The sequence below is a fragment of the Podarcis vaucheri genome (assembly GCF_965113315.1).
Source record: "Podarcis vaucheri genome assembly, chromosome: 15".
Classification (NCBI taxonomy): domain Eukaryota; kingdom Metazoa; phylum Chordata; class Lepidosauria; order Squamata; family Lacertidae; genus Podarcis; species Podarcis vaucheri.
In genome coordinates, this window is record NC_138753.1 from 16934927 (window position 1) to 16959307 (window position 24381).

Genomic DNA, 24381 nt, shown 5'->3' on the forward strand with positions numbered 1-24381 from the left:
ACTGCTCCCTACAATAACCGGCATGCAAAGGTAGACTGTCTCTAAAGCTGGCGGCTCCATTTAGCTAACTAGCCTAGATGACTTTTAAAGAGGATTGGGCTAGAAGGCTACAGCTACTAGCCACAATGACCTGTATGCTCTGCCTCCATGGTCAGAGGCAGCAATGCTTCTACACACTGGGTGCTTGGCAGACCCCTTTAGAAGAAAACATATGCTGAGAAGATGGAGGTTGCTTTTGAACATGAAAGACCAGAACCTTATGGGAGATGCTCAGCATGAAACTGCAGACAAGCCCCTTTCTTCAAGGGGACCCAGAGTAAGCGGGGTGGACTTAAGAAAAGAAGCCCACAACAGCTTTTTTGACCAAGTTAGTTAGTTGGCTTCAGGACTCGACCCAAAGCAATCTGGCAATAAAACAGCTGGGACGGTGACCCAAAGAGGCAGAGCCTGGTTCTCTCCCTTGGCTCAGATAGCAGCAGAATCAAGCCATGCCTTAGGTGGGGAAGTAAAATGGACACAGAATCCACATGCAGGAGTCAATCAGCATTCCTGCCAGACCTGCTCAGTTCAACAGGGAAATGTCCCAATGGGTCATGGCCAAAGTCACCGTCTTTACCTCTCAGATGCTCAAGAATTTGACTTCCTTGAGCTAAGAATCTTCAGGCAGGCCTTGTGCTTTCTGAAAGGACAGCAGGAGCAGACCTCACAAGAAGACTCACTGTGAAATCATTGCAGTGAGAAGGAACCAATGAACATAGATAAGGCCTTTTGTATTGCTTATGAATTAGGGTCCCAACTATTTCAAATAGGAAAAAAGGACAGAACTCTTTCTCAACAGGACCTCTGCATGACCTAGGAGGCCACCCTCTGCGAGGAGAGAGGGACTCTTCCTCCTCCTCTTGATCCAAAAATGCAATCACTTTGAACTTTTTCACAGCACCCTCAGGGTTGACCCTGGTTCCCAAAGCAATAATACAGAAACATCATTGCACAAAAATACAGACATGTGAGTATTGTAAGAAGCTTATTTAATAAATTTGGTGAGTTCCTCCCCACATTCAGAAAAAAGCAGAGTATGAAAATTTACCAGTGGAATGTACAAAACCTTTCATAAATATGACCTTCATACAAAGAGGTGATGTTTGGTAGCTTGACAAACTCCTGCAACAGCGTACTAAATATCTGATTTATTTTATTTCATCTTGAATAAGTTCTTAAAGTAAACCTTGAAGAGTCCCAGTGCCTGGGGAAGGGAGCCTGGCACTCCCAGAGGCGGGGAGAGGTCAGAGAGGCAAGCCTGCTCCCACAGAGGTGGAGAAGGTACCAACCCTGAAGGAAGGAAGGGTCCCAAGATCTCACAGGACACAACATGCATTTCGCAACCAGAGCACACAGGTTGCCTCAAGACTTGAGTCCATGACACCAGGTGTGGGGGCAGAAAGGCCATAGAAGCAGAGCCTGTGCAACCTCCCCCCTCCCCCCCCCGCCAATGGGATCCCAGTGGATCAGCTTCTGCACCCCCTAGATGCCCACTCTTCTGATGGAACATCTCAGAAGGACCCAAGTGTGACAGTGGGCAAAAAGAGAGCGATTTGTTCACAAAGCCTGGCTGGGTGGAAACTCTTCCTGGAACAGCTGACATTTGACTGGCGCCTCAGCTAAGCAGAAGGTGCCAGACATCATTCACTTTGCTTAGCCATCATTATACTCCCTGCTCCCATGCCCAGACACCCTTCCTGAACAAGGCGAACACAGCTGGAATTGACAAGACACCACCCCTGGGATGTTGCCCATGTTAAGCTCCCACTCCACACAAAGAGAGAGCCCTTCCTGACAAGTCCACGACCACTGCTGCAAGGAGGGGGCCACCCAGCCCAGCTCTGCTGGACCAGGAGAAGGAGCAGGAGGCGAGTGCTGCCTACTCAGCTGCCTCCAGGAACTCCGAGGTGAAGACAGCTTCTGCATAATCCTCACACAGGCCCTGCAGCTCCGTGGCTACGTCCGCCAAGGCTTCTTCCGTCAGCTCCTCGGCCAGGCTGCAGGGGGAGAAGCAGGAGGGAGAAACAGTCAACAGGCAGGACTACAGGCACAGAGGACTGCTGTGACTCAGCCACGATCTGCTTGCTGGGGAGGGATGCCAGAGCCTGCAAGGGTCTCCTCCTCAAATGCCAAGGAAGGAGATTCCCACTAGACGTCTCTTGGAAGGGATCCCACCAGCATGTGACACAAGAGCAGGGAGTAGCCTGTCACACCCAATGTGGTATTGTTCTCCCTCTCTCCATTTAATCCCCACAACAATCCTGCAAGATTGGTTAGGCTGAAAGGCAGGGACTGATCCCTAATGTCACACCTAGTGAGCTTCATGGCAGAATGACGATTTGAACTCTGGTATCTCCCAGGTCCCAGTGCAGCATGCTAAACACTATTCCACACGGGCCCTCGCCTAAAGAGGGCATCACAAGAATGGCCACCCCAAACCCCATTTTTCATTTCAACCCCCCTCCAACTGAGAAGCAGAAGCCCCATTTATCATCACAAAGGGACAGATTCATACGCAGATGTAAAAACAAAGGGGGTTAGGCTAGATGACCCCTGGTGTCCCTTCCCACTTCTCAATTCTAATTCTATTGAGTAGTGGCTGTAGGGAAGGTTCCCTCCTAGAATTCTTTGCTTTCTCTTTTGCCACCTGCCCTGATATAGAGCTTCTGGAAAACTAGAAAGCATCCCTGCTATTTTGTGACCTAATAAAGGCTTAATAAAGGCATTGCTGTGATACAGATACAGGATCCTCCTTTGGCAGTGCATGGTGCGCCCCCTGGTGTCGTCATGAGGAATCCCAATGGATGCAACACAAGTGAAAAGAAGCCTTGCCAAGCAGACTCAACTCCTCCTCCAGTACCTCTCTGCGATTCGCCAGGGGTTGAAGCTGCCCACCGCCTCATGGGAGATGCACCTCAGGTGCTGGTTGTATCGCGCACTGTAATCGTGAATGCTCTGCAGCATGTTCTTAGGGACAGAGAGGAAGACGCCAGCCTCCTTCCGGCGGGGATGTGATGACGAAGGCGGCAGAGTCCCATTCCTGGGCTCCAGGAGCTCCTCCATCCCAGCGCTCTCCTCCTCCTCCTCCGCAGCACTGGAAGCACAACCACACAAAGTGAGTGGCCATTCCTGGGCACGGCAGGAGCCCCAAAACCAGACCCAGAAAGGTCAAGAGCCAAAGACCTAAATGGAGAAGTGTGGTAGTTGGCCATTGTGAGAACAGGATGCTGGACTACTAGATGGGTCGTTGGCCTGATCCAGCAGCCAGGCTCTTATGTGGAAGCATCAGACTCCTCCCATGTGGTTCTTTCCTTTGCCTCTCTGGCCAGCCTCCACTTTGGGCCAACAGCAGCAGCCCCTCCTGACACCAATCGTGTCTTAGCCCCTTAGGTGCCCCAGCCTGCCTGTGGTCCCTTCAACATTGCTGCATCCAGGACCCTCATCTCCCCTACCTCCTGGACCCTCCAGGGGAGAGAAGGCAGAAGAATCTACGGAAGGAGGGCTTCTCCCGCTGCCATCCCTTCCCACACCATGGAAAAGCTCATCTTCCTCTTGTGAGTGTCATTAGCGGCTGCTGTGGAAACCAGGAACGCCAGCATGGTCTTGCTCTGGCAGGTGCCTTCCCTAGTGACCCCCTTTCTGCCCCTCCTTCTGCCCCAGAACCCAGCAGCAGAGGGGTACCTTGAGCTGCCTTCCGATCTTCCTTTCCAGCTATCACATGACCTCTAGGCTATTAGAATATTCATAAACATTCCGTGACTCCACGGCAACCCACCCAACCAGGTGGTTTTCAGCCCAACCAGCAGCACTGATGCATTTCCTGGATCCTCTACTCACTTGGTGTCCAGGGGTCTTTCCAGCACAATGTCCACTTGGGGGTCTGGGTGACTCTCCCGCCTCGTGATCTGGATGGGATGGGGAGTCCCAGGCTCTTGGGCTGCCTCTGCATTTTCTCTCTCTGGGCAGTGGAGAAAAAAATTCAGAAAGATGAGAAACCGTCTGCTACAACCTGGGGAGCTTTGCACACCTTTCCTCATCTGCCTTTCCTGTTCCCACGTTCCTAGAGAGGCAAGTTTTTCTTCCTCTCTCATAACACTAGAACTCCTGGACATCCAATGAAGATGAACATTTGAAGATTCAGGAAAGAGAAAAAGAAGGACTTATTCATGCAGCACAGTTACTGTCAAATTCCTTCCCACAGGAGGCAGTGATGGCTTCCAACTTGGATGGCTTTGAAAGAAGATCAAGACAAATTCATGGAGGATAAGGCTACTGATGGCAGTAATGCTCCTGAAAAGCAGTTGCTGGAAATTGCACAAAGGGGAAATTGCTCTTGTGCTCAAATCCTGATTGAGGGTTTCCCATAATGGGTATCTGGTTGGCCACTGTGAGAACAGGATACTGGACCAGATGGGTCATTGGCCTGATCCAGCAGGCTTATCTTATGTTCTTTCCAGGAATCATCACCTCATGGGCCACCTGCTCCAACCCAAGAACCACCCCAAGAAGCCAGTTTTCCTCTTGCAAGTCAGAGGTGGCACAACAGCAGCAACACAACCTCCAATACATGTGGAAGGAAATTGAGAAGCACATACAGAAGGCAGGGTCGTTCCTTGATCTCTTGGCATCCCCTTGCCTGCATTTTTTTTTTGGGGGGGGGTCTTCAGTCACCCTCTGCTCCTTTATTTCCTACAAACCCCAAAACACAAAGCCTGGCACTCACCCCATCTCTCTTGCCGACCCCAGAACTCAGCATCAGAGTAAACAATCTGGTGGTACCGCCTGCGGACGGCCTCTTGGGAGCGCTGCAGGACAGAAAAGTTGATTCATTAATTCACTTCATTTATAACTCATCTTACTTTCCAAGGAGCCCAAGGTGGTGTTCATGGCTCTCCTCCTCATTTAATCCCCACAACAACCCTGTGAGGTATCTTAGGCTGGGCCCTGGTGTCAAGAGGTAGGGTGTTTGAAAACACACTGCCTCACTGCTTTTGTTCGATGGTGATCTATCATTGTATGTGGAGACTATGCATACCATCAGATCCTGTTTGATAAGACTGTGTTTTGCAGAGTTTTGTAGAACCTTTCCATGAAAATTAATAAAATATATTTAACCAAAAACAGGGAAGGGATTGTCTGCTATGGGACAGGGGCCTTGGTGTTAAGACATCAAGCATGGCCCCAGCCATCACCTCCCTCCCCCAAACCCCGGCACACACAAGAGCAAGGCTGCCCCACTCCAGGATGCTGCTGCCTTCCATGCCAGCCAGTTCTCAAGGGCTTTTATTCAAGAAAAGCCATGGGAAGCTCCCCACCCCATAGCCTCTTCCTTCTCAAAGGAAAAAGCTCGTGCTCCAACATACCTCAATCTCCTCCATCCTTTGCAGCATTGCCTCCAGGTCAGAGGGGCTGGAGAGGGTCTCAATCTCCTCACGCTGCAGCTCGGCAAAGTCCTCCAGACCTGGACGCGGGAGACCAACAGGAGCCTGGCAACACACAAAGCAGGCGTTTGGAGCAGAATTCTCCCTGCCCCGGTTTAAAGGGAGGCCCAGATCAGCCCCCATCCTGCCCCACCTGAGGCAAGGCCCTTTCATGCGCAGGCACCTGACTGTCAGGCCAGCTAGACTCTCTCATCTCTCTTCTGCCTCCATAGATGTCAAGAAGAGGCTCAGAGGAGCAGGGATATGGGGCTCAAAGCCACTGTGGACAGGCAGCAAAAGGGGTCTCTTTCGCCCAGGTTGCACCCGGGCCTTGACAATGAAGGAGGACACAAGGAGCTCTCACTGTCAGGGATCCCTGCACTGCAGGAGGTTGAACTAGATGACCCTTGGGGTCCCTTCCAATGTTGCACATCCATGATTCCACCAAAAGTGGGCCAAGTAGCAAAACTTTCTCTGCCATGCCACATCAGCCAGGCAAGAGAGATCCCTCCATTTCCTGGCTCTTGTCCTACCTTCCCAATATCCTGGCAGGGCAGCTCCTTCTGGCAGATGTTCCTTTCCAAGGAGCGATTCACCTTCTAAGGAAACAAGAGGACACCACAGGACTTCCTGCACAGTCCCAGACCCTTCCTGGCAGATGTGTTGTGAGGCTAAAATGCTCCTCTGAGCGGGCAAACAAGTGATTTGGCCAATCCCCCTAGCCCCTTATAAGAGTCAGGCATGACACCTATTCCAGAGCCAGGCTGCCTATTCAAGGCAATTATCCAGGCCTTCAAACCCCTAAATAATTTGAGGCTCCCTGAAGGGCCACCCAACACCCACCAAGCCCTGCCTGAACTTGAAGAGCAGCCCCTGAGGCCTAGGGCTCTGGCCCGCCATTGAAAGAGTCTCTTGGGAGCCAGGGAAAAGTCCATCTCTGTGGTGGGGACCCCCTCAGGAAATCTGTGCCCCCGCCATCCTTTATGAAAATCCAAAAGCAAGTATTTTTCCAGGCTGCACTCAGGTGATTTTGGGGTTTTTTGTTTTTGAAAACCATGCCAAATATTGTAGCATCCTTTGTAATTTTTACTTTTATTTCAACACTCGGAATCTTAATAATGCTGCATTGGCTTGGCTTGCTGTAATTTGCCTTGGGAGGAGACAGACCCCAGAAGTTGGGCTGGGCATCTGTTAAATGAGAAGATGCGGTGGAGGTCCTCAACAGGAAGTGATGTCAAAAACTGTGGAGTGGGGATGGGGGTGAAGGTTCCTGGCTGCTGCCTTACCTGCGCGTTTGCCAAGAGGGGCTCCAGCCGCTCCCGGACAGCTCGCTCCACCGTCTCCGCTATCTGGGCTGCAGAGGCACCATCATCCCTGGTAGCATTGCGAGGAGTCCAAACAAGAGAATTCTATAAGAATTTGGCATTTCATGTTTACCACTTCACTCCCACTTGGGGTTTTTGACCAAGGGTGGGGTCTATTTCTCCACCTCCCTACTGTTCTCTCACTGAGGGGAGCCTTCAAAACCCGAAGCAAGAATATTCCCAAGAGTGCTTCCCTCCCAGGTAACTGCAAATTTAGCATGAGAAGTTTAGAGAAAGGGAAATCCACCAGAGGAGCCCCAAGTGAAACAAGATTCCAGGTCAACCTGGGCATTTCCTTTTCTGGGGCTGCTCGACTCTTTTCTTCCACCTCTGCCGCTCTCCCTGGCCTTGGCTCTCTGCCTCTGGGACTTTTCTCTGAGTGCCTGCAAGGAATTTTGGGTTTGGGCAAGAGAAGGGAGAAAAAAAAGTGAGAGAAGCAATTGCTATTACTGGAGTCGTGGTTCCAACCTTGAAAAGTTGGGCATTGGCTGTAGCTAAAGTTTTGCATCGCACACTGGACAATGTGTGCAGTCCAAAAGTGCTACCTTCCCCAAACCTGGTGCCTTCCTGATGTTCTGAACTACAACTCCCACCAATCCTGGATAGTGCAATCGAAGGTGCCAGGTTCAATCCCCAGAAGCATCTCCAGGTAGGATTGAGAAAGGTCCTGAAACCCTGGAGAGCTTCTACCAGCTGTTTACATAACACCAAGCTGGAGGGACCAAGGGCCTGACTAAGTATCTTCCTAGGGAAGGGCCACTGTCGCTCCCTAGCAAAGCCTACACATTGTATGCAGACGGTATCAAGTTCAATCCCCACCAGCATCTCCAAGGTATGACTTTTGGAGAAAGACCCCTGCCAGGAACCGTGGACGGCCCCTGCTGCCAGGTAATGCCGATGAGGCTGAGCTAGATGGAGCCATATGGCCTGGATGTGGAGCAAGGTCTCTTCACACATTCCAGCAGGTACAGAAGGGGCTGCTGTGTGCTGCTCCCTGCTCAGGTAACCTGGCCGACTCCATCCCACACCGCTGCCTCAGCAGAGATGCTAACCTACCTCTGAGGTGAGGCCAGGGGGGAGGAGAGGCTGGGAGGCACCCAGGGGACCCGGCTATCACGGGTGGGCGGCTTTGTCTCCTTGAGCCGGAAGGCGATGGTGGGCTCCTGGAAGCGGGCCTGCTTGGCCTGATGAAGCTGCATGCTTTTTGCCCTGGTAGGGGGTCTGTTTCCCTTGGGAGAAATAAATAACAGTAAGAAAAAAAACCATGTATTTCCAGACAGCTCAAGCAGCTCTTCTTCAAAACATGACACGCCTTTCACCTCAACCACTGTAATTCTGGAGAAGTGAAGGCCAAGACGTGACAGCATGGCAGAGGTAGTGTCTGGCAGCTGCCAACATTAAGCCAAAAGACAGGGCGGATGATTATACGTCTGCCTACCTGCGGTCTGGTGGGGAGCAGCACGCCTCTCTTCCGGGGGGGCCTCCCCACCTCAGGGCCAGGCCTGGTCTTCACATGCCCCAGTGCCTCCCACTTGGCTTGCCCCAACACCTCTCGCTCCGGAGGGGGCAGGCCCTCCAGGGCTGCCATGTCGCAGGGACTGCTTCGATTGTGAGGCACCAGGAGCCCATCAGGTCCTTCATGTTCATCTAAAGGTAAGGATGACAAGGCTGCTTGAGCACAGGAACTGGAAGCTCTCAGGGACAGCCCCCAAAGGCTGAATGCCATGGACAAGCAGCCAAATCTCTGGGGCACATTTTGCTGGTTTCTCTCTCCTGAGCCACCCCACCTCCTCTTAGTTCCTTAAATTCATCCCCAGCGCACCCTAACCTATAAAAAGCATGATTCAGATTAATGATCTGCATGACTCACTAAGAACGGTAATAACACATTAAAATTCAAAACAATAACAATTAATTGCACATGTTTTCAAAATGAAATAATTAAACAAAATCATTTTAAATGCAGCAAGATTGCTGAACTTGATCCAGTGAGGAGACTGAGAAATGATATGATAGCCATCTTCACATATCTGAAGGGCTGCCACGTGGGAGATGGAGCAAGCTTGCTTTCTGCTGCTCCGGAGGGGAGGACCCAAACCGATGGCATTCAAATGGCAAGAAAGGCAATTCTAACTCAACATTAGGAATAACCTTCTGTCGGTAGGAGTTGTTCAACAGTGGAATGGCCTCCCTTGGATTCTCCTTCACGGGAGGCTTTTAAGCAGAGGTTGGATGGCCATCTGTCATGGATGCTTGAGATTCCTGCATAGCAGGCAGTTGGACTAGATGACCCCCAGGATCCCTTCCAACTCTACGATTCTATGATTCTATACCAGCTTTTCAAAGTCTGGTAGTCACTGTCGCTTCCGGCACCCCCCTGCTGCCGCCTTGCCACTTAGTGCCCTCCTAGGAAATCCCAACCTCCAGGGGGTGCTACTGTCAGCTTTGGAAACCACTGCTCTCTTCATAGAAAAATGTATTTCTTTTTGCAAACCTCCCTCTGCAGTCAGCTTCCTCTTTCTAGACACCACAGCTGGATCACGGTCCACAAACCATCAGTCACAACACCACAAGGTTGGGCTCGCTTGGGAATCCCTCACTGCACCTCTGCCCACAATAATTATGGGGGGAAATGTCCAGATGGGCAAAACAAGGCCTCTGCAGGGGAAATCACGGCTCAAACATGTGCAAACAGACAAAGCAACCAAGCCTCTTCAGACTCAAGAACCAGAAGACCCACCAGGGAGGAGCCTCCTGGCCACTGGCTGCTTTCTCGGCTCTAAGGCAGCAGCTTTCTTCTCTCTCTTCAGCCATCGGTTCGTGTCCATCACAGAGGCGGCTTGAGACGTAGAGAGACTCCCTTTCGGCCCCCCTTTCTTGGGAGACTCCTTCTTGGACAGCAGAGAATCCAAATCCTGCCATGACAATTTGCACTTCAGATTAAACATGCAAAATGGGCTCACTGCAAAGCTCAGGCACACCCTCTCGTGATCTGCCTCCAAACAGAAAGCCCCTAAACAAGCCACAGGGCTTGCCAAGCAATCCTGCACTCAAGCTTGCTCTGATATTCAGCCTTAAGAGAACTTTAGTTAAGTCCTTGAAAGTTATTCACTTGATGAAAATGTCTCCAACAGCTGCCTAAATATCAGATAGTCATCTAGGAACGGAGGAAGCTGCCTTACATGGAGTCAGATCAACGGCCCATCTAGCTCAGTATTGTCAACACTGACTGGCAGCAAACGCCCTCCAGGGTTTCAGAGATAAATGCACTCCGAGCCCCACCTGGAGATGCCATTGGGGATTGAACCTGGGACCTTCTGCAGGCGAAACAGCTGCTCTACCACTGAGCAGCAACCCTTCTGTCTAATTTCAGCTGGTAACCGATTTCAGAGAGCTGGGACTACAACACTAAAAGCCCAGTTCCTAGTCCATTCCAAGTGCAACTCTGGAGCATGCAAAGTGACGCACCTCTCAGCAGTGCCCCATCTGAGGAGTTGAATTACTGGGCAGGGTCACCCAGTCCTTAGTTGTTAAATGACATTTTTACAACAGCCGTTTAAAAAACAAAGGCTGTAGCAAACATCCCTTCAAAACAGGCTGCCAGGAGGTGATCTCAGTTCTTTGCATAGCCACAAAAGAGCAGGTTAAAATAGGTATGGTGGCCGCTTTGTCCTTGTATCCCAAACCTGGAGGCCATGAAGTGATGCCCTCCTTCCACTGGCCCCGGACTCATTTGTGGGGGGGGGGGGGCTGGATTTCCCCATGGGAGGCAGAGCTCCTCATCTCTCCCTCCTCAGCCGCAAATGCTACACCCCCCACCAACCAAAGGAGCAATGACACCTGACCTCGATCTGCAGCAGGAGGTCAACGACTCTGTCGGGAAGGGAGGAGGAGTCTGTCTCGAGGCGGGCGGAGCAGAGGGAGAGCTGCCGGATGAGGTGGCCCAGCTCTTTGCAGTGGGCTGGGACTGGCTGCTCCTCTGGCTGGTCAGCAAAACGGGAGGCAAAGACCTGCAGGGCCCGGACGGCTCCCCGGTGGGCTGCTGCCAGCCTGGCCATGGCACGTGACTGCATCACAAAGGGAGGGAGGGTGAGAAAGAACTGAGGTTAGCTGGGCAGCAATGAGGAGAGGGCTGCTCTGAGCCAGGGCTCTTCTCCAAAACTGGAAAGGTTGACTTATTCTCTGCTGCTCCAGAGGGGAGCATTTGAATGACAAGAAAGGAAAGTCCAACTAAACATTAGGAAGAACTTCCTGATAGTAAGAGCTGTTTGACAGTGGAAAGATCTCCCTTGGAAGGTAGTAAATTCTCATTAATTGAAGGTTTTTAAAGAGAGATTAGGAAGCCATCTGTCAGGGATTCTTTAGCTGTGAATCCTGCATAGAGTTGGAATAGATGCGGAAATGACTGGCAGAATCCGAGACCAGGGAAAAGAGTCGGTGGAAGAAGATTGGAAGAAATTTAAAGACTATTTACAGAGATATTGCAAAATTAATGAATGTTAGAATGATGTCGGATAGAAATTAAGTGGTTTTCAGCTGTAATACTATAAGGGAATATGAAAAATGGATTATTAATAGGCAAAAATTTAACGTTATAATATTTTAAGATTAATGATTAGGATAAATAAAGAGGGTAAAGATTTGCTGAACCAACAAACTGAACTGGAATACAAAAAAGGGAGGCGTGAGGAGGTCCGGGAAATAAGCTAATGAAAAATAAGTAATGGAAAGAATGAGTTGTTTTTAACCATTTTTATTTTGTTTTTTTTTAATTATTTTTTTTAATCTTACTTTGTAATACTTTGAAAATTTTAATAAATATCTTATAAAAAAAATAGAGTTGGAATAGATGACCCTTGGGGTCCCTTCCAATTTTGTAAACTCTGGTCAACGAGAGAAGCCAAGAATGCAAGAGCTTCACAGCAACACCAGAAACAGAAGGTAGTAACAGAGGGGAAGTCTATCCCTAGCTGAATAGGATCATAGATTTTCTTCTATTAAGCACATCATTTTTATTCTTTGTCTCTTTTCTGTTGATAATAAAATTCTTTTAAAAGTGAGGTGGTTACAGAAGAAATCTGCCACAACGCTTTCGAGGAGGCTCCAGCCTGGCCTGCATCACTGATCTTCCCACAGACCCTCCAGGGCAATTTATATCTCTTACCTTCTTTGTGTGCTTTATTTTACGAGGGCTCAGCTTCTCCAGGTCGTCCTCTATTTCTTTTACCTGTTTCAAGAACGTTGCAAACAAATTAGGTAGATAAATCATGAGGAAACTCGAATTCAAAGTGCTTGGTTTGCTGGTGCAGGTGAGAAGTTCTGACGTCCAGAGAAGCTTCTGCCCAAGGTAGGCAGAGCTGAAATCCAGGCCGCCCCACCCAGCTCCACAGCTACCAGCATGCTGTCCCCTGGGGCTCATTCTGACCTGTTGCTGGAGCACATACAGCATCCGGGCAGAGCGCACAGCCTGCTCCTGCCTCCGGATCTGGACACGGCGCTCTTCATCGGGATCCAAAGTTTCCTCACTTCTCTCTGAGGGGCGAAAAATGTTTAGCAAACACAAATGAGGGGAACAGGTGTGGTATTTTGGAGAAGAAAGCAGAAAAGGCTGGCATAAAACCCCCAGTCGAGAGGGAAGGGTGATGAGAGACACCTCCCTCCCAGTTGGACACAAGGCTGCCTGGAAACAGCTCCACTTCCAGAAAATGTCCCAATGGCACTTTCCCTTCGCCCAAGGCAAAAAGCTAAAACTCAGCTCAAGGCAGCAACTCTGAGCTGCTTTCCCCAGGAGGAAATGTGAAAGGAGCTTTCCAAATTTGTTATTATGTTGTTATTTATTTTTTACATTTATAAGCCACTTTTTCCTCCAATGACCTTAAGTTGATGGTGCATGGTTCTCCTCCTCACAACAACCCTGGCAAGGCAGATTAGGCTGAGAGATACTGACTGGCCCAAGCCATATAGGGGGATTTGTACCCTGGTTTCCCAGGTCACAGTCTGACACTTTAACCACTACAAGCGACTTTTGTGCGCAGGGAGCCAGAACGTAATCCCTACATAAATGGGAAGCATACCATTACATCTTCAGCTCATGAGAAGACCTTCCCTGGAGCCCAAAGGGTATGTCCTCCAAACTCTGGGGAGGGTCTCCTCTCATTCAAAAGCATTGCTGCCTCCAATCATGGAGGCTTAGCACAGTCATCATGGCTAGCAGGCGTTGAGAGCCCTTTCCTCCATGAGGTTCTCTCACCTCTCCTCACCAATTCGTCAATCTTCTGGATGTAGTTCTGAAGCTCCTTCTGCAGCCGCCTGACCTCCATGGTGCTTCTGTCTTCCTCCCTCTTGAAGGCTGGGGGAGGCCCGGGGCCCGGATCACGGGTGGGGGGCGAGTCAGAGAGAGAAGAGTCCGACTTGACCCGGGAGGGTGTGTAGAGGTAGACCTTGGCTCCAGAGCTGGTAGTCTCCACCTTGGGGCAGCAGCCCGGCTGACGTCCAAAATTCAAGTGAGACTTTGCGACTACACTGCCAGACTTCTTTCCCTGAAGAGAGGTGGCTAGAGGGCCCTTCTCCCCCTTGGATAAGTGCTGCCTCACCTGCTCCTCCAGGTGCCGTCGCTTCATGTCCCTCCTGGCCAGCTGCACGGCTAAGTTGAGCTTCTCTTCAGAGACAATGGAAAATGCCATGGAGCCCTGTGAGCTGAGCCCATCGCCAGCTCCCGGATCCCGTCTAGCCTCTGGCTGCGCCAGCTTCTCTATGATGATTGGGCGAGGGTTGCTGTAGCGGACAGCCAAGTTCTCTGGCAGGGCAGGTGCATCCCGACTGAACTGGAGCTGTGCCAAACATTAAACAGCAAATGTCAGCATGGGGGGAAAGTTTTGGGCCCATCACCCACTTTTTTAAAAATATATCATTCTTTTAACTTTTTGAATATCTTTTTGTTGCTAATTTTTCTTTGTGATAATTCTAGTGTTCTATCTTCGTTGCAAACTATTTTGAGGCTGTTTACAATCAAGTGGTGTATAAGTTTTATAAACATATCACAAAAGCAACATGCCCAACTAGTTAGGCCAAAGAGACCTATCAGGGTTGGCACCCGAACCACAAAGCAAAGGCATCGCCCAGTACCTGCATCGTATTTTGAGGGGCTCTTCCATCACTTTTGTCTGGCTGTAAGTGAGATGCTGAAGGAACGCCGACCGCTGCTGGCTTCCTCGGCCCCATCACACCCGACAGAGGAGTGCTCTCTAGTCATCTATGAGGGTACTGCTGAAATACTGAGAGGAAATGAAAATGTAAGAACTGACACCAGCATGCATTATATCTCATAAACTGAAAATATCTAAAGGGGGGAGATCAAATGATCTGTTTTATATATGACATGGTTTTATTATACAAATATTAAGGCACATGACTACTCAGTGCCATCAACATATACAACTGTCTCATTTAATACTAAATATAACCTTTATTCCCAATAATAATGGAACTCACAGGTGGAGAATACAAATAGTAAAGATTTACAAAAAGTTTATACTTTATTTCCTCTTTGTACTTTCGTCCTCCCAGGCTGTGACACTTTATGGTTTAAATCATTTAGGTTCTTAGTTCTCTTTCTATTATGCCTGCACTTATTTTCCTAACTCAATTAAATTTAAAAAGGAAAATGGAGGGGGAAGAACTGCCACCAGCATTTGCTCACTTTTCTCAAGACTATTCTCTTAGTGCTCACCTTTCAGGCAAAGGAAGATACAAATTTCCTTAGCCTGCCCAGATGCACAACCCACTCTCCCAAAATGCTGCCTCGGCACATAAAACGCTCAAAGGAGAAATGGAAATAAGGGCTGACCAGGTACAAAGGAGAAGAGCACAAAGAGGCTGGTTGGATATCACCAAGCTGAGCCCAAACAGCAACTAGGGGTCCCTGGAAAAGCCTGCAACAAGGAAAGCATGAAGGCACAACCTCTCCTGTTGCTTACCTTGGCTCCAGGGTCTGGTATGGAAGAGGAAGGCTGCCTCCTGCACTTTGTATAGTCATTAAGAAGAAGAGAAGTAGGAAGAGAAAGCAACATTGCAGGGGGCATCCATAAAGATTCCTTCTATACAACTCCATGAGAAAGAAGGTACAGGTGGCCTGCAGCTCCTCCTGCCCTGCCCCCTGGCATTTGCGCCTGCTCAGTTACCAGATCTGTGGAAGGGCTACTTTAAGAAGAAGCTGGTATCCATGTCCCACAACCTCACAGAGCCTGGCAGAGGGCTCAAATGGACACAAGCAACAGGCTGCTTCCTCTCTGTGTGGGGCATGAAGACAGCCAGTACTTTATTCTGGGCCTTCCTGGGCAGAAGGCAGAGCCTGGCCACTGTCTCCCTGTCTCCCCAGCTTATCAGAAGCTGCAGGCTACAAAATAAAGGCAAAGACAGCCAGCTCCTCTGTATGGAGGCAAAGTGGCCCCTACCGTATCCCATGCTGGTTGGACTACATAGGAGTGTTTGGGTTGACTCCTGCCCCCTAAAAAGAAACAGCCTCTTGTAGTTGTAGTAGATCTGGGAGCTCCCTGCTTGACCTGGACTCCTGGCTGCACATGGGCTGCTTCCCTCGAGAGCCTCCGAGGTCCCACGAAACTGGGGAGCTGGAAGAGGCCAGGCCTGGCCCTCTGCCGCCGCCCGGCCACCCACCCACAGGGTCGCTCCAAACTCTTTGTGTCTCTTGACGACGGACAGCTGGTGAGGTGGCGGGTGCGCAGGACATGAGGCCCAGCCGCTGTCACCCTTGTGCTAGACGGAAAGCGCAAGCAGATGCAACACACCCCACTGGGTCAACGGGGCGAAACAGCACAAACTGGCCGGCGGAGGAAGCCTCCATGCGCGGGGGCAGTCTATCTCTCTCCCTCCCCGACCTCCTTCGCACGTACCAGGGAGCCCTGCGGCCAATGGGTGGAGTGGCGAGGTGTCGGGCCCGGCCTGCAGTAATGCCGCGACCGCCGGGCGGCCGAAGAGAAACCGCGCTATGGCCGACGCCGCTTCCCTCTTCTCTCCATGGTTTCCCTGGGAACCGCGCGCCGCGAAGGCCGCCGGGAAACGGCTGGGGAAGTATGGGGGCCGACGAGAGACATCCCGGAGTGCAAGGGAAAGGACCTGCTCGCATGTCCCCGCGCGGCCGCCGTCGTGACCGCGCCCCTCGGTGGGCGGAGCCTTCCTGGCCTACTTTCGCCTTCCGGGTCTGCTTTTCCCTGCCTGACGCCGCGCGTGTCGGTCCGCCATGAAAGGCTACGAAGAGGTGGCGGTGAGCGGCTACGAGGAGTTCTCGACCGCAGTCCAGGAGCGCCGCGACCGGCAGATCTTCGCTTACTTCAGCGGCACGAAGGACCCAAAGAGCGGCACCAGCTGGTGCCCGGACTGCGTCACCGGTGGGGCATCCTCCTCCTGATATGCACATGTTTGCATGAGGGAGGGGCATCCGCAGCTCCGAATCTTGCCCCTCCCTCTCTGCACCTCAGTCTTCCTCCTCCGCCCCATTCTGTAAAATGGGTGCAATAACGCCGGCCGACCTTGCTAGGCTGTTGTGCCGATTCGTTTTATTTATTCACGTAAAAGTTATTTCTAAACTGTTTCCTGGCTAGGGGAAAAAAAACCCCGTCTAAAACTGCATGCTGCATGCAGAATTACACCACCTGAGGTGTGGGTTTTCCCTAGGGAAGCAATGAGGCAGGGGGCGCTGGTGGTGAAAATGGGTATCAGGCTTTGAAAAGCTGGTATCACTGGATCAAGTTCATCAGTATTGCTGAACTAATTCAACTAGTTTTAACTGGATATTTAACAAATGTGCATTTTTTTCTCATTTTGGATTATTTCGTGGGCCATGCCAACCAATGTTCTGAATAATGTTTCGGGTAGCGGGCTCTGGTGATTAATTTATGGAACCAAGGAGGGCAATGGCCCCAAAATGTTTGGGAACCACTGCAGTAAAGCAGTGACTTGAGATAACACCCTTGATGCACATTAATGCACTCTAAAGTGTTATGGCTACCCAAAAAGCCCCCATGCTGTGAACCCAACCGGAATGATCCAGCCCCAATTGGGCTCCATGCAAGGGAGAGGAGGGGGTTGCTGGTAGTTTCAGGGTGTGTTAGGAGTGTTCGGCGTGATCAGATGGGTTGGTAAGTAGGCTGCTTTTGCTTTCTTTCAGCGGAGCCCATTGTGCGGGCAGAGCTCAAGCACCTGCCAGAAGGATCAGTGTTCATTTACTGTCAAGTAGGAGAAAGAGCTTAGTAAGTATAACGTGGAGCGAGTTGGGGAGCATGCAGAGCACGGATTTTGAGCAGGGAGCCAATCCAGTGCTGGGTTTTGTTCATGCAAAGGCCCTTTAAGTGAGCTCTGCCAGCTTTTAGGGATGGCTGTTGTAGAAACCAGGACAGACAAACACCCATGTTGGCCCCCTCCCATGTTGCACCTATTCACACCAGAATGGACACTTAATTTATCCTGGTTCAAATGCAGCCTTGCTTGTACAGGTTTGCTTGGAAGTCGCGTCTTTCTCTAACATGGTATAATTATTATGATCACTGTCATAATTATACTCCAAACAATATCAAGGTGACTCACAATAAATCTAGTCAAAATGAAAAATTACATAAGGAATTTGATTTGGCCACCAAGAAGCAATAATCAAGGTACAGGCACACGATCTCTATTAAAATCAACCAGATAGAAATGTCTTCCAAAACAGCAGATAAAAATTAACTTTCAAATGCCTGAGAAAGAAGTCTGATTGGCACTGAAAATATTTTATTCTGGTTTTCATTGAGGAGTGCATTTAATGAGGAGGTGGTTACAACTGAGAATGCCCAATCTCCCTCTTTGCCAGAAGGGGGCGCTTGGACTGTCTGGCCAAACCATAAGGTTTGGGGTCTGGAAATATCCCCTGCGCCACCTCTCCTTTTCTCAGGGCATTTAGCCTTTAAGATGAGACTCCTCCCCCCTCCCAGGTCACAAATAATTAATCCTCACAGATTAATCTTAATGAAATTCCCCCCCCCTCAAAACCTTCATGCCTTTTAACCTAATGCCTTTTAAAACTATTACCCATTTTTATCCCCCCCCCCACAGTTGGAAAGATCCCAACAATGAATTCAGAAAGAATCTTCACTTAACTGGAGTGCCTACGCTACTTAAATATGGGACTGTAAGTATTTTCAAATGTGATGAATGATGGCTTGGAATCCACATTGACATGGTCTGAGGGCTCTGTGCTGATTTTTCGAGTATTGCAAACAATTTTTCTTGTTTCTTAAAACTGTCACTTTAGAGCTGTGCTGTTATGCTTCCTGAAAAACTGCAAATGTCTACAAATCCACACATTTTTGTTTTTTAAAAATATTCAGCTCATGTTTATGTACTCAGTATAAAGACGCACTGTGTTCAGAGCACCAGATTCAGACTGACTCCCAAGTAAACATGAGTACAGACCATTAAGTTAGTCTCTTGTAACAGCTGAATTACCTCTCAGCACTTGTAGCTGGAGCCAATCTGACTTGGAAAATAAGATCCCTGCATGACTTAGCTTTGGACTCTGCTACACATTTGTTAACCAATGATTAAATGTTTCACAACATTTCCCTTTAGGTGCCAAGCTGCTCATTTAGAAAGATATAAAACAACCTTGTAGTCAGTGTGGAATTCAAGCTGTGTAGCTTATTCAAAAGCCTGGCAGTGTGCCAAAGCAGGAAGGGATACTTACTTACAGGAGGACTTTAATCTCTTGCAGCTTTTCTTAACCATTTACAGTACAATGTTTGTTTCAGCCTCAGAAGTTGGTGGAACAGGAATGCTTTAAACCAGACCTCGTGAGGATGCTGTTCACAGAAGACTAAGTTGTTTCCGCTCTAATGAAAAGCGTTTGCTGCTACCAGCTGAGGACCTGACCAGAATTCCTTGAGAGGAGACCAATCATGTCTTAAAATACAGACAAATGAAGTTTGCAGCCTTCAAGCCAATTAAGTTAAATAAATTTTTCTTTGATTTAGTGAGTACCATCCTATAATAGTGTATCATCAAACTGAAGTCGATATGTGATGTGTTAACAATGTGAAGTACACAGAGATTTTATAAACAATAAGACAGGTCCCTGCCCTCAAGGATCTTACAATCAAAGTCAGACAACAGGGGAGAAGTAAGGCTAGGAAAAATGGAGACAGCAGCTACAGTGAAACAAAAATTTTCAATTCAAGTGGGAAACAAAAATTTAAGTCAAAAGGTCTCAGACAAAGGTGGTTTTTGAAAGGGACGCGATTGAAATACACAAAATTGCTCCTCCTTGATTTCACAAGTAGCCAGGGTCCTCAAATCAACAAGGCGGACCAACAGCAAAGTCTGTTGCTTAGCTATTGCTATGGAATGTCACTGCCTTTAGAAGCATCACATGCCACTTTTGGCTGAATACCTGCAGAAAGTTATAGCCCATCACATCCCCACTGAGCTTAAGTATGAAACGCAAGAGAGGATTTTGTATCACGCAGCTGGAAGTGGTTCTCACTGACCAGTTACATCTTACACAGTTACATCTTGCACTCCAGCGATGAATTTAGTCAGTTAATGCAGATGGGGTTGCTTATGCTTTTTAAAAACAGATCACTTATAGATCTGAGAGCTCTTGTCAAAAGGAAGATGCAGCTCACAGGCTTTTATTTATCCATGGACTAATACAAGCCCAGCACACACTGATGAGCTTTTAAGTCTCTTTATTTGCTGCTCTCAATAATGTGCTAAAAACTTACCACCAAAGGGATTTTATATATATATACACGCGCACGCGCACACAGAAAGAGACAGACATACCAACCCAAATCACCCACCTTTCCACTGAGTGTCTTTTGGGAAATGCAGTGACAACTTTAAATCTGGAGGGGGTGAGAACTTCTTGCTACTTCATCCAACACGTAAAGAAGCTGTTTATGCAGCCTCTGGTAAAGCAAAGCCAGAGGATCCATAAGAGGTGTTGGGATCCCCCAGGGTGACTATTTTGTGCTGTGGCTGCTCAGCCAAGGCAGCCCCATGCTTGGATGATTCCAGAGTGGTGCCGCCACTGCAACTGTCCCTCTTGCACTCACTGGGGATGCCAAAAGGGCTCACTTCACAGAGGTGCTGTTCTGCTGCTGTTGCTGTTGTTGCTGCTCTGCCAGGGCCTGCTGGAGGCGCATGCGCTTGCGAGAGTAGTGCTGCCAGTGCAGTATCTGCTGCTCATCGATGAACTTGGCGCACTGGGCATTAACCAGCTCTTTGCGGAAGTGCTCATACTGCAGCAGCTCCAGCATGTGCAGGCACTGGGGATACCTTCGCGACAAAAGAAGGGCAATACATTAGCAGAGGCTTTTAAAACACATCTGGACTGCCAGGCAAATACAGTATCATCATGTCTTATGTGCATTTAATATGCACAATTGCAATCATACACAGTTGAAGTCCGGTTGGTTGAAATCTTACAAGATAAATGCATAGTCGGCGCATAGATAGGTTCTTGCTTGGGAAGCAAGGACAGAGAGCTTATAAGCACATCAAAAGTGCTCCCACCACCCTCCCAAACAGCTATACTTTCCATTTACATTTTTCAGCTACCCAAAGTTTGTCGGAATGTCCAAATATGCAAAGTCTGGTCTGGCACTTACCTTCTAGAAACCGCTATTGGGAAGACTGTCTAAACTGAACCCATTTAAGAGATTATGAGTGTAAACTTTTCACATGTTTATCTATGTTATATTCAGATACCATTTTAGACCAAGTTATATTAAAGGACACATAATGTAACTGGATTTTTAAAGCCAATTTTATTTTTTAAGCATCTTTTTTATCTGCCTCATGATAAAATTAATGTAAATACAAGAGTCCTTTTCCTCACATGTCATGCAGACTGATCTGCCTTTAGCTCACTGACTTAGAGACTCTCTCAGGGCACTGGTATAAATTCTAGCTCAGTACACTGAGCAATTTTTTTCAACTCTGTCATGCATTAAAGGGGGTGGTGCACACATTTGTACTTTGAGCAAGTGATGGGTAGACAGAAAACCCTTGAGTCTTGTGCACCACTTGTAACAATCAAAAACCAGATCTATGAACTCAGGAAAAAATGACATAGTACAGGCCCCAGAAAGGTTGTGGCAGTTTGGGACAATGACTTGTCAGGCCTCTGACACACAATCCCTACCCTTCAAAACCACTGCAGAGTTCAGAGGGCTACTTGTGGGGTTTTTTCAGATAGCCAAATAAGCCCCAAGCTTGTTTAACACAGCAAGATACACAATCGTAACTCTTACTTTAGGTATTTGGCATACTCTGGTTCTTTCCAGTAGAGTAGGTATTTAAGGTAGTTAACAAATGCTTTGTCCTTGAAGAATCCTCTCTGGGCAAGAACTAGAAGAAACACACAAATCAGTTTACTTAAAAGTGGATTTTCCCTGTTTATCCTCACAGCAATCTGCAGTTAGTCACCATTATTCCCATTCTACAGATGTGGGGAAAGAGGATGTACAACCAGAATAAACTTTAACTACACACAAAACACTCCTGCAAATGCGTAGCCTATATTTTAGCCATAAAGTCACACAAAGACTGAAGCTGTTACAGAAAACAGAGAACACCTTTGCTGGATCTGGTCAAGGATGCATCTAGTGCTTTCTAATTTCAACCATCTTAGCCATAACTGTTTTTACTTGGGTTTTCCTGTATGTTTTATATTCTCTAATCTGTTTAGTGGGTCTTTCCCAAATCATGCAAATAAATAAAACAAAAATCTTGTTGGCATCCGTCTGTCTTGAGAGACAAATGTAGTGAATCTCTGAGGGTAAGTCAAATTGCTGCATTAGCAGTACTGAAGTGACCTTCCATGGTGTGCAAGCCTAGGCGGGGTGTATGGCAGTTCTATGCTGCCCAGACGACAAGACCCCACTCTCAGCCTCACTGATGTGGTCCAAAGGAAAGCAGAACAATATGTTTGGCACCAGCTTTGCTGCAGAAGTTGCTGGAACTTTATGTATTTATTTTATAAACTTTATATACTGCTTTATTGTAAAAAATAATAATACCTCAAAGCAGTTTTTTTAAAAAAAAGAATCAAGGGAAAAAAGATTAAATCGAGAAAATTTCACTTGAAAACATACAAAAGTCAAAATACTGAAACTGATTAAACTTACAGAAACTCCCGCCCCCCATTTATGCATGTTTAATGTGTATGTGACTACTCACATGTGCATCATGCTGAACCCACAAATGCAGTGTGTGTATTATGTGGCATCTGCAATAGTGTCAATTCTGCCAATTGAAGGGGTCAACTGAGCACATGTGAGGTAAGGCAATCTTGTAGGTAAACCAGTCCCAAGTTGTTAGTTTGCCCCTTCCTTTCTCATTAATTTTAAAATATTCTGCATTAGTGAACATTTGTTTAATGGGACAGGGACACGGAACCTGCGGTTGTGGGGGGAGGTGCTCCACATGTTCCTGGACTACAACTCCCATAATCCCTGTCCACTGGCATGTTGGCAAGGGCTGGTGGGAGGCAGAATATAAGGTCTTCTGAAAGGCCCCTCATATGTCCTTTAGAACTAAGCAAGGATTTGTTTTGAGCACTTACAGTTTAGGTAATTGGGGTTTGCCAGGCACTGCACAAACTCCAACTCCAATTGGAAGCGGAGGCGATTGCCAGTATCATCTGATGCAGCAAAGAGAAGAAGAAAGGTGAGTGGGATTAGACAAGAAATGAAAATGCTCCACCTGATCTCACTCAGTGTGGGACAGAGCTGGAAAAAGGTTTAGAACCCCCAAGTGCTATCCCTGCCCAGAAATTTGAAAAAGAGCCAAATGCTTAGAACATAAGAACATCAGAAGAGCCTGCTGGATCAGGTCAATGGCCCATCTACTCCAACATCCCGTTCTCACGTCCAACCAGAAGCCTGTGAGAAATCCACAAGCAGGACCTGGGCACAAGAGCACTCGCCCCTCCTGCAGATTCTAGCATCTGGTGGCAAGGGAGGTGTCTCCCAGAAGCCCCCAAGCAGACCTCTCCCTAGCCCCTGCCACTCTGAGATAGGCTCCAACTGCACATGGAGGCTCCACTCCCAGCTCTCAAAGCGGGCAGAGGAGGATGGTTTCTGGGAACCAGGCCAAAGTGTGTGTGAGAGGGGGGGGTTATATCGAGGCTTTTGTGGCCAGCTGGGAGGTCCAAAAGGTCAGGGAGGGAGGGAGGCGGGTAGGCCCCCCCATGCAGCAATAACTAGCATTCAGAGGAGCTTCCAGACTTCCCCTCATGCCCAACAGTCTTTGAATGGCCGTGGCCGTCTCCCTGCCGTGGGCTACCCCACGCACATCGCAGCAGCGAGTTCCGCAAGTGAACAGCGCGACCTTTTTTTGCATGGCTTGGGTTTAAATGCGCTGATTAGCCAACGGAGGCCTTTCCAGCCGAGGGGAGACCCCGCCCGGCCCAGGTTCCCTCCTCGCCCCCCCCGCTCAAACACTCACCACTCTCCATAACGACGACAGCTGCTTCCACGGCTTCACCACCAGAACAGCAATATGGCGGCGATGGCGGCGGTGGCAGCTGCGCATGCGCAGCGTAGCTCGGCCGCGGTGCGTTTTGGGAAACTCTGGGGCGGCGGAGACGGCATGTCGCTGTTGCCGGGGCAACGGGTATGCTCTGGGCCTGGCGAAGGTCCCCAAAGGGAGGGTCGAATTAGGGGCGGGGCAGGCTGTGGCTATGGCTGTTGCTTGTTCCATGGAATATGCATGTATTTGTTTATTTCATAAAATTAATGTGCTACTTTTATTTTTTTAAAAAAAACCTCAAAGCAGTTTACAAAAAAAGTAAGATTCTTAGTAAAAAAACAATTACAACATAAAAAATATTAAAAACCAGCAATGAACCGAAAGCACATCAGCATTCTCACTATCTGGACAGGCTTGCCTAAAGGAAAAATGTTTTTAGTAGGCGGAAAGAGTGCAGTGAAGGCACCTGCCTGATTTCAATAGGCAGGGAGTTTCAAAGTGCAAAGGTGCTGCAACACTAACAGAATGATTTCTTACAAATGCAGAGCAGGGCGTTAGGCAGCACCTGTAACAGTGCCAGGAAAATGCCTCCCCTGCTCCATGAATTGTCAACAGTGGTGGCACCAGAAAAAAATGATATGGGTGGGGGGCACAGAAGGGGTAAAATATGTTTCTAGTTGGCTGGTCTGTGTCCCACATGCTAAGGCCTCTGAAAGAAAAATAACAGTAGTCCAGTAGGAGTCCAGATTTTTAAAACAACAACATCCTTCTCATGCCAGTGATCATTGTAGTACCTTGTGGCAGGGAGTTCCAGGAGCCTATTACGGTCAGGATAACAGGGTGGCCAGATGCCTTCCAGCAATGAGGACAGTCCTCTCTTTGAAGGCCCAACCCAGTTCAAAAATAAAGAAGGGAGATCATACATCTGTGATTCAGTAGTCAGGCAGGCTTAACTCTCTGCTAAAGTCAGAGTTAGGTCCAATGCCACAAGCCCGCTCCACACAGCTGCCAGTAACTGAAATGCATCTATTTGC

At 48.6% G+C, this 24381-nt stretch overlaps 3 protein-coding genes and 1 long non-coding RNA gene across 4 annotated transcripts; 2 read left to right on the forward strand and 2 right to left on the reverse strand.

Annotated features, from left to right (window-relative positions):
• Positions 1 to 1011: 1011 nt before the first annotated feature.
• KIAA0753 lies at positions 1012 to 15786 on the reverse strand. Its single transcript, XM_082201397.1, has 17 exons — positions 15733 to 15786; positions 13949 to 14097; positions 13074 to 13653; positions 12249 to 12355; positions 11988 to 12050; positions 10669 to 10890; positions 9564 to 9738; positions 8262 to 8470; positions 7880 to 8052; positions 7108 to 7206; positions 6746 to 6833; positions 5993 to 6058; positions 5403 to 5525; positions 4763 to 4844; positions 3877 to 3997; positions 2900 to 3133; positions 1012 to 2036 (listed from the first exon to the last, which is right to left on the reverse strand). Exons 2-17 carry the CDS (start codon positions 14042 to 14044, stop codon positions 1919 to 1921), a joined length of 2556 nt encoding a protein of 851 aa, XP_082057523.1. The 5' UTR covers positions 14045 to 14097; positions 15733 to 15786; the 3' UTR covers positions 1012 to 1918.
• On the forward strand, positions 10910 to 12973 carry LOC309520178. The gene is made up of 2 exons (XR_014214173.1): positions 10910 to 11119; positions 12859 to 12973. It is a non-coding gene; the product is annotated as an uncharacterized lncRNA (long non-coding RNA).
• A 230-nt stretch (positions 15787 to 16016) lies between the features above and the next one.
• TXNDC17 (thioredoxin domain containing 17) lies at positions 16017 to 18849 on the forward strand. Its single transcript, XM_082201616.1, has 4 exons — positions 16017 to 16227; positions 17007 to 17088; positions 17927 to 18002; positions 18622 to 18849. Exons 1-4 carry the CDS (start codon positions 16080 to 16082, stop codon positions 18688 to 18690), a joined length of 375 nt encoding a protein of 124 aa, XP_082057742.1. The 5' UTR covers positions 16017 to 16079; the 3' UTR covers positions 18691 to 18849.
• Positions 18850 to 19540: 691 nt separating this feature from the next.
• MED31 (mediator complex subunit 31) lies at positions 19541 to 23442 on the reverse strand. The gene is made up of 4 exons (XM_082201615.1): positions 23324 to 23442; positions 22440 to 22517; positions 21127 to 21223; positions 19541 to 20149 (listed from the first exon to the last, which is right to left on the reverse strand). Exons 1-4 carry the CDS (start codon positions 23331 to 23333, stop codon positions 19945 to 19947), a joined length of 390 nt encoding a protein of 129 aa, XP_082057741.1. The 5' UTR covers positions 23334 to 23442; the 3' UTR covers positions 19541 to 19944.
• Positions 23443 to 24381: the final 939 nt, after the last annotated feature.